General features: G+C 43.0%; 1 protein-coding gene across 2 annotated transcripts in view; it reads left to right on the plus strand.

Moving 5' to 3' along the window:
- The window catches only part of ARHGEF10 (Rho guanine nucleotide exchange factor 10), a 117597-nt gene that overhangs the window by 85128 nt on the left and 19869 nt on the right, over positions 1-12600 (plus strand). For both annotated transcript variants that reach the window (XM_057431698.1, XM_057431697.1), the window contains one exon: positions 765-922. In XM_057431698.1, coding sequence (XP_057287681.1) covers positions 765-922 — 158 coding nt within the window. The remainder of the gene's footprint in view (positions 1-764; positions 923-12600) is intronic.

Here is a 12600-nt window from a genome sequence, read left to right on the forward strand (position 1 = left end):
ACCTTACTGAGTCATCACTTGATTTGTAACGAAGAACAAAGCTAAACTTATAGGTCAGTAAGAAAACAGATCTTGTTATAGCTAGTGAGGGCAAAAAGTATGTAACTACATGTGATTTCTGAAGGTGTTGCTAGCCTGTATAAATGAAGGAGAACAAATTCTCCAAGGAATATGTTTCCAGAAACCCCAGCATCTAATTGTACAGATTATCTTTGCTTGTGAAGTGCAATTAATTCCATGTTTAACTATTGAATATTCCTAGCATACCCATGGTAATAATCTTTAGGAATGGTTGGGAATTCTAAGTATAATTGATGTCTGGTAGTAAGCTTTTCTTCTCTCTTCCCTAGTACTCCAGGTAATACTTAATCCATTTAGTATCTATTTTAGTATTTATTCTAGTATTTATTATATATAAGCCATTTAGTAGAAGTTTTATTTGGCTTTTTTTAAACTCATAGAAAGTTTTGAGTAGACTCATAATAAGGACTTTCAACAGAATTTTTATTAAGTCTCATGTTTCTCTAGACAAGATAATATAAAAGTATTGTCATGTGTCAATGTTGAGTAATCGCAAATTGTCTCCATAAGACATTTTGGAGAGTCAAGATACTCCTTTCCATACTCATCTTCCTATGAAGGGAAGGAAATTTTTTTTTTTTCCCCACCAGTATTTTATTCTAAACTTCTTTTTTGCATATACTGATAAGAATTGAATAAAACATCATTTCACAGGTTTATTTCTTCTTGCTTCTTTTTAATAGTATTTCTATTTACAAAAGTTGCCAAGGCTCAAAGAAAATTCGACTCCAGCACTTCTTCACTCCTGAGAAGTCAACTGTTATGAGCTTAACATATATGTCTCAATACTTGTTTGCTGGCTTGGTAAATGGAAACATTTCAATCTACACAAAAGCAGAAGGTAATGTAGTGATATCATTTGATAGCATCCTGAGGAACTCACATGTCTCTGTATTTTGGCAGAAGTGGTTTCCCACTCATGTTTTCCAAAAATTCTCTGTAAAACTGCTGTATTAAGGTTACTGTACATGTTAGAACTTCTGAAAAGACTTTTTTTCTTGTTTTGAAGGACAGTAGAAAGTTTGATATTCTTCCTACTTTTACCATATGATACATATGAAAACTGGTGTGCACTCCTTAGCTTAAAGCCTAAGGTCTTCAGTGTTACAACAGTCCAGAAATTTGTGATAAGAGACACTATACTGTATTTTACACAGCACAATGCTAATTCCACTTGACTACTCAGGATCAGTGTAAATGAAAGACAAAAGTTTCCTGTTAGTGGAGATTCCTGTATATCTCATTTGAATTGACAACTCCATTTTTACTGTTCAGATGGAAGTCTTTTCTGTGTGCGTGGCTCATGCCACTTACAGTAGAAATCCTTCTCCGTTAACAACACAGTTGTTGTTGTTGTTATTTAGTATTATTTTGTATCTAGCTAAGTAATTGGCTAAAATAATTTGAGTAAAGGAGAATCACAGAATATTTCTGTACCAGAACTGTATTTTCCAGAGCTTGTTGGGTGCTGTCTGTGTACTTCCAGTGTATCTCACTAACTTTCCTGCAGTAACAAATACATGTATAGTTAGCTCAAAATCAGCAAGGCTTTACTCAAAGTTTTAAACCTTAGTATTTAAGATGTTAGGACAGAGACACCTAACCTTGTAAAGTACAGAGCCAGCAGAGATCTGGTGTACCTTATTAGCATGAGCTGCATAACAATGGTTGTCATACTTTTGTAATGAAGTGGGCCCATGTTCTGGGTTCAGCAGTAGCAGTCATGTTTTTTTTTTTCTTTGTGCTAGCTGGTGCAGTGCTGTGTTTTGACTTCTAGTTTGAGAACAGTGTTGGTGAAGTCGATGTTTTCAGTTGTTGCTAAGTGATGTTTACCCTGACCAAGGACTTTGTGAGGCTCATGCTCTGCCAGGGAGGAGGGAAAGCCGGGAGGAAGCAGAGACGGGGCGCCTGACCTGGGCTAGCCAGGGAGGTATTCCATACCACAGCACGTCATGGCCGGGGTGGGGGGTGACTGGGAGTTACCCGGAAGGACAGGGGCTTCCGGGTGGAACTCGTTTTCTTGGCCGGTGGTATCGTATTCTCTTCCCTTGTTATTTTCCCTTATCATTGTTGTAGTTGATAGTAGCGATGGTGATTTGTGTACATTGGTTGCTGGACTGTTCTTGTCTCAACCTGTGGGAGTTGCACTTTTTCGATCCTCCTCCCCGTTCCTCCGGGAGTGGGGAAGGGGAGACCCCCGGTTGGGGGGGGGGGGGGCACGGACCTCGATTGTTGTCAGCTCGGCACCACTCACTGGGAGTGAGTGAACAAGTTACCTGACTGGGTTTAAACCACGACAGTTCTTTTTGGCGCCCAACGTGGGGCACGAGGGGTTGAGATAAGAACAGATCTGACTGGATTGATAGTCACTCGTCACAATGCTGATTTATTGGCTCTCAAGGTTGTTCCTCTTGATCTCACAGGTTCAGTATATCATATCTTATGTCCATCCGGTATTTGCTGTATTAGTGTTTTTCAAGTGTGGGGCTTGGGCTAAGGTTTTTGTCCCATTGTACTTTATGGTAATGACTTGTAATACAATAGAATCATTGATCATGAAACTGATCTGGCTTATGTTCCCAGTGTGGTCACCACCTGTATACTTTGGGAGGTATATGATGGAGGTGCTTAGCAATTACACATCTTTTTTCTCCTTCTCAGGTGCTCAACCTGTGAAGGAGACATCCTTTTACCCTCCTAGTCGTCCCCCCAGACCATTTACATTTGAGAGTTTTGAATTTTTTGAATGGCATTTTAATGCTGTTGAGACTTGTTTGCTGATGGTGATGGGAATCACCATGCTAACACGCATACAGAGTGTGTTTGGCCCACTACTGATTTCAAGAGTTAAGCAGATTCAGGTTTGGGTCTTGTCTGGGGTCAAACGACGATGTAGGAGGACCGAGAGATTTTCCCTGAGGCTGGACAGCCATGAGTGGCAGGGTGTGTGGGATAGTATGGGCAAGTATCTAGGTCAGTGGGCCCCTCCAGTACTTTGGAATTTCACTACCGAACAACTGCAAAATCCAGGAGAATTAGTAAAACACTTAAATGAGGTGTGTGGTCATTCTGGCCATACCAGAGATGGACAAATCATGGCAAAGTGCTGGGGCTTGGCCTATGCTTACAGGGCCTTGTTCAACACTATCCAGCACCTTCAAAAGGAAAAGAATGTCGGTGGATCTGAGGGCAAAGCAACAGTCGCTACTCAAACTTTGGCTGCAATGAACTGCGCAGCTACCCCAGCAGCAAGTACAGCAGCTGCTCAAACTTCAACTGCAACAGACAGCGCGGTTACCCCAGCTCCAAGCACAGCAGCTACACCACCCCCAGCAACAAGTACAGTCGCTACTCAAACCACAGTGATAATCACTGCAGCCAAACCAGAGGACCACTTCGTACCAATATCGGTTGCCCCTGTACGCAAGAGAACAAGCAAAAAGGAGGCAAAAAGGGTGAAGCAAGATGAAGAACCAATGAATTCACCACCCGGTCCAGAATCTGATCAGGAGTCATCATCACATGACGAAGAAGAAGAAGAAGAGGTAACTTCTCGACCTCGGACCTCAACCCCGCTGCGGAATATGTGAAAAGATTTTACCCGTCAACCAGGGGAGCACATCATCACCTGGTTACTCCGATGCCGGGACAATGGGGCCAATGGTCACGAACTGGAAGGTACAGAAGCCAAGCAGCTGGGATCACTTGCTAGAGAAGGGGGACTTGACAAAGCAATTGCAAGAGAGAAAAAGTCCCTCAGCCTTTGGAGGCGGCTCTTGGCAGCTGTGAAAGAAAGGTTTCCGTACAAGGACGATGTTACGAGTCGTTCAGCCAAGTGGACTACTATAGACAAAGGCATCCAGTCTCTGAGGGAATCGGCCATCGTAGAGATGATCTATCACATCAAGCCGAATAACGGGGATACACCTATAGATCCAGATGAAGTTGAATGTACACAACCCATGTGGCGAAAACTTTCACGGAATGCACCGTCATCATATGCCCATTCATTGGCAACAGTGACCTGGAATGACATAGTACCACTAACAGTGGATGAAATGGTTCATAAACTCCGAGAGTTCGAAGACAATCTCACCCCTTCCATCATCTCAGCTGTGAAAAAACTGTCCCAGGACCTCGAACAATTGAGGGACGATCTATCTGATTTATCCAGCTCCTCACGTGTACCAACACACGTCTCAGCTATTAACAAAAGACGTCCTATTGTTCGAGAGAGGAGATACAGGAGGTATACGCCACGGGGTACCCTATGGTTTTACCTGCTGGATCACGGAGAAGACATGACAAAGTGGGATGGAAAACCTACTTCAGCTTTGGAGGAACGGGTGAGTGAACTGAAGAGGGGAGCAAGGGCCAAGACTGATCGTCCCATGAGAGCTACAGCTTCAGTCTCTGGTGAGCAGTTTCCCAGATGGAATGGAAGAGCTGATTTTACTCCAGCTCCTGTGATAACGAAGAATAATCCCTTTCACCACGACTTAAGTGTCCAACACTGTGACGACCATTAGAGGGGCCCTGCCTCCAGCCAGGTGGAGGTAGGGGACAATCGGATTTACTGGACTGTGTGGATCAGATAGCCTGGCACATCAGTCCCACAGAAGTATAAGGCTCTAGTAGATACCGGTGCACAGTGTACCCTGATGCCATCAAGCTGTCAAGGGGTGGAACCCATCTATATTTCTGGAGTGACAGGAGGATCCCAAGAGTTGACTGTGCTGGAGGCTGAAATCAGCCTGACTGGGAGGGAGTGGCAAAAGCACCCTATTGTGACTGGTCCAGAGGCTCCATGCATCCTTGGCATAGACTACCTCAAGAGAGGGTACTTCAAAGACCCAAGGGTACCGGTGGGCTTTTGATATTGCTGCTTTGGAGACTGAGGAAATTGAGCAGCTGTCCACCTTGCCTGGTCTCTCAGAAGATCCCTCTGCTGTGGGGTTGCTGAAAGTCGAAGAACAACAAGTGCCAATTGCGACCACAACAGTGCACCGGCGGCAATATCGCACCAACCGAGACTCCCTGATTCCCATCCATCAGCTGATCCGTAGACTGGAGAGTCAGGGGGTGATCAGCAGGACCCGCTCACCCTTTAATAGCCCCATATGGCCAGTGCAAAAGTCGAATGGAGAATGGAGACTAACAGTAGACTATCGTGGCCTGAATGAAGTCACACCACCATTGAGTGCTGCCGTCCCGGACATGCTAGAATTTCAGTATGAACTAGAGTCAAAGGCAGCCAAGTGGTATGCCACGATTGATATTGCCAATGCATTTTTCTCCATTCCTTTGGCAGCAGAGTGCAGGCCACAGTTTGCTTTTACTTGGAGGGGTGTCCAGTTCACTTGGAACCGACTGCCCCAGGGGTGGAAACACAGCCCTACCATTTGCCATGGACTGATCCAGACTGCACTGGAACAGGGGCAAGCTCCAGAAACCTGCAAGACATTGATGACATTATTGTGTGGGGCGATACAGCGGAAGAAGTCTTTGAGAAAGGGAGGAAAATAATCCAAATCCTGCTGAAAGCTGGTTTTGCCATAAAACGGAGTAAGGTCAAGGGACCTGCACAGGAGATTCAATTTTTGGGAATAAAATGGCAAGATGGACGTAGACAGATCCCCACAGATGTGATCAACAAGATAACAGCAATGTCTCCACCAACTAACAAGAAAGAAACGCAAGCTTTCTTGGGTGCAGTGGGGTTCTGGAGAATGCACATCCCAAATTACAGTTCGATTGTAAGCCCTCTCTATCATGTGACCCGGAAGAAGAATGATTTTAAATGGGGCCCTGAACAGCAACAAGCCTTTGAGCAAATTAAACGCGAGATAGTTCATGCAGTAGCCCTTGGACCAGTCCGGACCGGGCCAGGTGTAAAAAATGTACTGTACACTGCAGCTGGGGAGAACGGTCCTACCTGGAGCCTCTGGCAGAAAGCTCCAGGGGAGACTCGAGGTCGACCCCTCGGTTTTTGGAGTCGGGGATATAAAGGATCTGAGGCCAGCTATACCCCAACTGAGAAAGAGATACTGGCAGCCTATGAAGGGGTTCGAGCTGCTTCGGAAGTGATTGGCAAAAAACCACAGCTCCTTCTGGCACCCCAGAGAGAATTGAGTCAGACAACGGGACTCATTTCCGGAATAACCTTATAGATATTTGGGCCAAAGAGCATGGCATTGAGTGGGTATATCACATCCCCTACCATGCACGAGCCTCTGGGAAAATCGAACGGTACAATGGGCTGTTAAAAACTACACTGAGAGCAACGGGTGGGGGAACTTTCAAGCATTGGGATACGCACTTACCAGAAGCCACCTGGTTGGTCAACACCAGAGGATCTGCCAACAGGGCTGGCCCAGCCCAGTCAGAACTTTTACATATTGTAGAGGGGGACAGAGTTCCCGTGGTGCATATGAAGAATTTGCTGGGGAAGACAGTCTGGGTTATTCCTGCTTCAGGTAAAGGCAAACCCACTCGTGGGATTGCTTTTGCTCAGGGACCTGGATATACTTGGTGGGTAATGCGGGAAGATGGGGAAGTCCGATGTATACCTCAAGGGGATTTGATTTTAGGGGAAAACAGCCAGTGAACTCAATTGTGTGCTGTTGCCTGCTGTGTAATGCTTTTATAGCCCATCAACTAGATGTCTCCAGGTCACCAGCGACTGGCCCTGACTTCCCTCCAGCCATCATCCCAACAGAGAATGAACTTTGAACATCATGGACCGAATGGACTCGGCAGCATTATAGGGATTGGTCCATGCACTAAGAAAATGATCTTTTCCTCTTGGTCTGTATGTATGTGGATGTATATATGTGGGAGAGCGATGGTGTATTGAAAATGTGGGATCTGAGCACGACGTGAATGGTATGGAATAAGGGGTGGATAATGTCCTGGGTTCAGCAGTAGCAGTCATGTTTTTTTTTCCTTTGTGTTAACTGGTGCAGTGCTGTGTTTTGACTTCCAGCCTGAGAACAGTGTTGGTGAAGTCAATGTTTTCAGTTGTTGCTAAGTGATGTTTACCCTGACCAAGGACTTTGTGAGGCTCATGCTCTGCCAGAGAGGAGGGGAAGCCGGGAGGAAGCAGAGACGGGGCGCCTGACCTGGGCTAGCCAGGGAGGTATTCCATACCACAGCACGTCGTGGCCGGGGTGGGGGGTGACTGGGAGTTACCCGGAAGGACAGGGGCTTCCGGGTGGAACTCGTTTTCTTGGCCGGTGGTATCGTATTCTGTTCCCTTGTTATTTTCCCTTATCATTGTTGTAGTTGATAGTAGCGATGGTGATTTGTGTACATTGGTTGCTGGACTGTTCTTGTCTCAACCTGTGGGAGTTGCACTTTTTCGATCCTCCTCCCCGTTCCTCTGGGAGTGGGGAAGGGGAGAACCCCGGTGGGGGGGGGACATGGACCTCGATTGTTGTCAGCTCGGCACCACTCACTGGGAGTGAGTGAACAAGTTACCTGACTGGGTTTAAACCACGACAGCCCTGTAACAGTGCAGTTGTATTTGAGTGGCACAATACCAGTTCCTTTTAATTTATTTATTCTTACCACTGTATAGTAACTGTTTCTTTGTTTTGGAGGCACAGAGTGAGGCCTTGATCCTACTCTTGTAACATCATTTTTGATGTTTCAGTTTTTGTGCTTGGATAGGGTAGTAAAGTGAATCTGTCATCCTGTCTGAAAGGGATTGGTATATTTAAGCTGTTTGAAGACTGTAATTGCTGTCACTCAACTTCTTCCAGAAAAGACCACTTTAAAACCACAAGTGGCATCCTTGGCTGTATAGGTATGAAAGGGTGCATGGGTTGCATATCTATGGAGGATGTTAAGCATGGGGCATAGCTGTTAACCAGACTGAATTATGTTATGCGCTGGAGTTTTGTGCAGCTAGGTATTCAGAGACTGCAGCAGTCTCTATATCAGGATTGCTGAAGCTCTGAGATGGGAAATAAACATTCATGTTTTTCCGACTCATCTTGTAGTGCCTTTCCTTACAGTTGGGTCTGTCTGTGTTATTTAAGTTCTACATGCTTCATGAAAGTTGTGCACGTCAGCTGTTCCTGTGTTAACGCTGATATTCCTTAGAGGTGGCTGTGGTGGTCATGTGAGACAGTGAGCCCTGGAGGGCTGTTTTTATGAGCACTGACCTATTTTACCCAACAAAGGAATCCAAGCGGAGAAACAGGAGGAAGGGGGAATGCAGCCTCCAGAGAGCTTTGTGCAATTCGTGAGGGTCACCTTCTGTTCTACAGAGGAGTTACTTTCCAGTCATGGCCTTCAACTTGGGCTTTGGACTCTCAGCATAAAGGAAATTAAAGGATGACTTAGAAGTCAATGTGAAATATGGTCACTGTGTTACAAGGCTTCTTTATTTGAAGCCTGAGAAGTATAAATGCTATAGGATGCACAGGTAAAATGGTTGTGCAGCCTGTGTGGGCCTGCATGTATGAAAAAGGATAATCTTTCTTCTAGGATGAAAGTCCACCTTGCAGTCTCTAATAGAGTTGTGATCCTTGTGTCTTCCTCTCTGGGCAGAAAGTGTAGTGGATCAATGATGCCTTCATGTATGTAGCCAAAGACCCATGACTTCTGTCATTCAGGTTCAGTACCCAAATAGCTCTAATTCCTCCTGTTTTCAGATGGCTCAGTGCATGTGAATATCTGGCTTGTTTGCAAACAGCAGGCACTTTCTTCTGACTTTCTTCACAAGAGGACTGTCAGATCAGCAGCCACTAGTGTGCTGACTGCAGTAAGTCTTGACTTGAAGTAATTTAAAATGGAAACTAGGAAGTATGTCTAGTAAACTGAGGAACACATGCTGTATTAGTGGGGAAGTTGAAGGTGCACAGTTAGATTTCCTCTTACCAGTTAAAAAGTACTTAAGCCTGAATATATATTTGAATATAAATTAAAGTCCTGTGAAAATTTTGCAGAAAGACTAGGATGTAGGTCAGCCAATATATTAATCCTAAAAATAGGAACCCTAATAATTATGCTCAATAATCTTTAACTTTATGTGGGCAAGAAGACTAGTTTAAGGCATGGTGAAACAGCTAATGCATTAAATGTTGTTATATACAACAGGAGTGATGGCGATGCTGGTTGTAAAGTTTCTGACTTGAACTTGTTTACATTGATACTACTTGTTTACATTGCTATTAACTCTTACACAGTTACCAGTCTGAAATATTGTGCATTTAATGTTTGCCTCAGGCTAATTATTAGGAATATTTCCAGGCAAAGCACTTTTAAAAGATGTTAAGGAAAAAGTAATTGTACTGGTTTTGTTTGAAAAACATAACAAACCCCCTTTGTGATGATAGCAGACAGCCCAGCAGATGTGTTTTCTGAGTGATGTAATAGCAAAAAAGGTCAGTGCTTGTTTGACTTCCATTCACAACAGTATCTTAGGAAAGGGAAACCACAATCTTTATATAATATAGGTGTATTGTTCCTGATATTCTGTAGTCAGTTCCAGCTGCTTCCTTCCTTCTGTATGCTGATAGAAGAGCTACTTCCTTTCCATAAAGTCTTGTAAAGAGTATGGAGAGGAACAGGAAAAAGAAAATAAAAACTCAGAATGATTGTGGCAAAAATTAAAATGGCGGTAACTTCAGAAAGAGTTTAATTAAGATCAGAGAACAGATGCACAAAAAAGACATGTTGCTTTGATTGCAATAGCTATCCTTTCAGCACGTCTTTGGCACGAGAAGCCTTTCACTCGTGTGTAGAGCACCCACAGCAAGTCCTTGCAGATTCACCCCCAGAATTAACTTCACAGTGCTTCGTGTGCTCAGTGATCCTTCCTCTTAGCTCTGCACTGGTGAAGCTGCACTTGGGGTGTTGAGTCCCATTTTGGGGCTTCTCAGTGTTAAGAGACATGGATATACTGGAGAGAGTCTAGCACAGGGCCATTCCAACAATGAAGGGTACGGAGGACTCTCCAGTAATGACAAGCTGAGAAAGCTGGGGCTGTTCAGCATAGAGAAGAGAAAGATCAGAGGAATCTTGTCGGTGTTCGTAAATATCTGAAAGGAAGGTGGAAAGAGGATGGAGCTAGGATGTCTTCAGTGATGTCTAGTAACAGGACCAGAAACAATGGGCACAATCTGAAACACAGGAGGTTCATTCTGAACATCTGGAAACATTTTGTCACTGCGCAGGTGACCAAACACAGGAGCAGGTTTCCTTGAGAGGCTCTGTCTCCATCAGAGCATTAATAAAAAAGGAAAAGGACCAAAACTGAAAGGAAATTAAGTAGTAAGGGGGAAACAGTTACAACAGTGAAGGGGTAGTAGGTCAGTTCAGTAGCAAGATACCTCGATCCATTTGGCAAGACAATTGTGTACTTTGACCAATGTGGAAAAGAAGGAATATGTGGAATGTAATACCACATATACTGATACCAATCTTCAGAGCTTGGGTGGATCCATGCACTTTTCCAGCATGTCTGAAGAGTGTGGTTCTGGCACATGATCTACCACTTAAAGTAGACAAGGTGAGAGCTATTGCTGTGAAAAGTAGGGAATGGCATTAGGGAGAGGACTACAGCAGTGATATTGAAAAAGAAATAAATACTGTTGTCTTGACTGTGTAATCACTGTTAGCAGTATCATCTAATACTTGTTACCAGAAGTATGTTGACAATTCTGTTGGTTTTATTTGTGTTTCTCATGCTGGAACATCCAGCACCACCCCTCTTTACAATTTTAGGTAGAGCTCTGTCAGCTGTTTAACATGAAGACTTTTTGCATATGTAGGAAAGAATTACTCTATGCATGTGTAGCACAGGAATTCCTGGTTACACCTTGTTTAGAAGAGCAGACCCAAGTGTCTCGTCGTACTTCCAAATGTGCTAAACTTTCTACTTCTGTAGCTACCATCTTACTCCTGAACAGTGCTGAGTTATGTGCCATGTGATGGAAAAAATGTTTGTGCTCCACTGCACAAATTATCCAACAACCACTGTTCCCAGGGCTGTATTGGCAGCCCTGTTGAAAGCATCAATAGCACTGCTAAGCAAGAGAGGGAACTACCAACAAAAAAAGCATGTTTGTTTCAGCTCAATTGAAACCGCAAAGAAAAAACTACTGCAAACTTTAAAAAAATTTTGACAGATAAACTGTATTTTATTCGATTATCAGACTTCAGAGCACCATCAAATATTTAGAATACTAAATATTAATTAAAAATTCTAAATAATGGTAAACTCTTAAATAAATTATTGTAAAATAATATTTCCCTTAAGTTTTATGGAAGCAAACCACAGAAAGATAAATAGTCAACATTCTGTCCCATAAAATGAGCAAATGAGCATTGGTTAAAACTTTTGCTATCTGTTTAAATGTAAATGAATAAAAGGATAACTGATTTTCTAAAATTCATAAAAATCGCAAGACTAATAACAAAATGCACTAATGGAAATAATGTCCTTATTCTTTAAAGGCGTAGAAATATTTTATGAGCATAAGGTACTTTACTTTGATGTCCAATACAGGCATTGCAAGATACTATTCAACACTGGAGTATAAACTATGGCACGTAACTGTTGGAGAGCTAGAACTTGCAAAGGATATCACAAATGATGGCATAACACAGATCTGTTAGCGCATTGACAGAACAGTGTTAAAAACTGTGTTCTCATGTTTTAAGTATTTATCTAAAAACCACATATCAGCAGTTATGATATCTTATTTCTAGAAGCCCCTAGAATTGTTTTTGTATTTGACCCTGTTCTCAGATTTTGGAGATGCCTGTCATTCCTGGAAATAGCTGTACCTACAATTCATATAGATGCCTGTATTCTGTTACATTCATGTTATAGAAGTTGCCTGAGATTGTCATGTCCTGTGTACTATGTATTTGGTGTATCTGTAGTAAGAGTCCTTACCTGCTTTGACATGGTCAGGTTAAGATCTCGGTCAACTAAAACTTGCAAGTAATTTTTATGTGTTGTTATTACTTGTATGAGCTTTCCTAACAAAGTAGAAGGAAAACCCCTATCTCTTCTCCCACTGTTTCCTTCCTGTTTCCACCAGTGTCAGGCTTCAATCTTGTATTTTTTCAGGGTGCAGATTACTGATTTTTTTCCACATACAGACTAGCCTCTGGTTATAGGATATATGTGCTGCATATTGCATCTCATTCAGTATCTATATGCTTAGAAGACTTTATTGTCTATGGCTTTTTAGCATTCTAGAAACAATGATGACCATAAAAACTGTGCTTATTTACAGAACATAAGGCATCAGTTGCACAGAATTTAAGACAAGCCACACTTCTGTGGGCTATCCTGTAGGTATTCTCCAGCCAGGTCTCCAGGGGCCACATTATATACATCTCCATTGCTTATTTTTCTTTTACTCAATTCCTTCTTTTCAAAAATACTTTGCTTGGCTCCTTGCACTGGCTTTGTCCTATTGCATGCCTTGAGATTTTGTTGGCAAAAGTTTTAGCTGCTCTTCTTGCTTCTTTTCTTTTTTCTTAAATCTGTAACTA

The sequence above is a fragment of the Pezoporus wallicus genome, unplaced genomic scaffold (assembly GCF_028554395.1).
Source record: "Pezoporus wallicus isolate ANWC-B61680 ecotype Strahan unplaced genomic scaffold, APGP_CSIRO_Pwel_v1 contig_161, whole genome shotgun sequence".
Taxonomy (NCBI): domain Eukaryota; kingdom Metazoa; phylum Chordata; class Aves; order Psittaciformes; family Psittacidae; genus Pezoporus; species Pezoporus wallicus.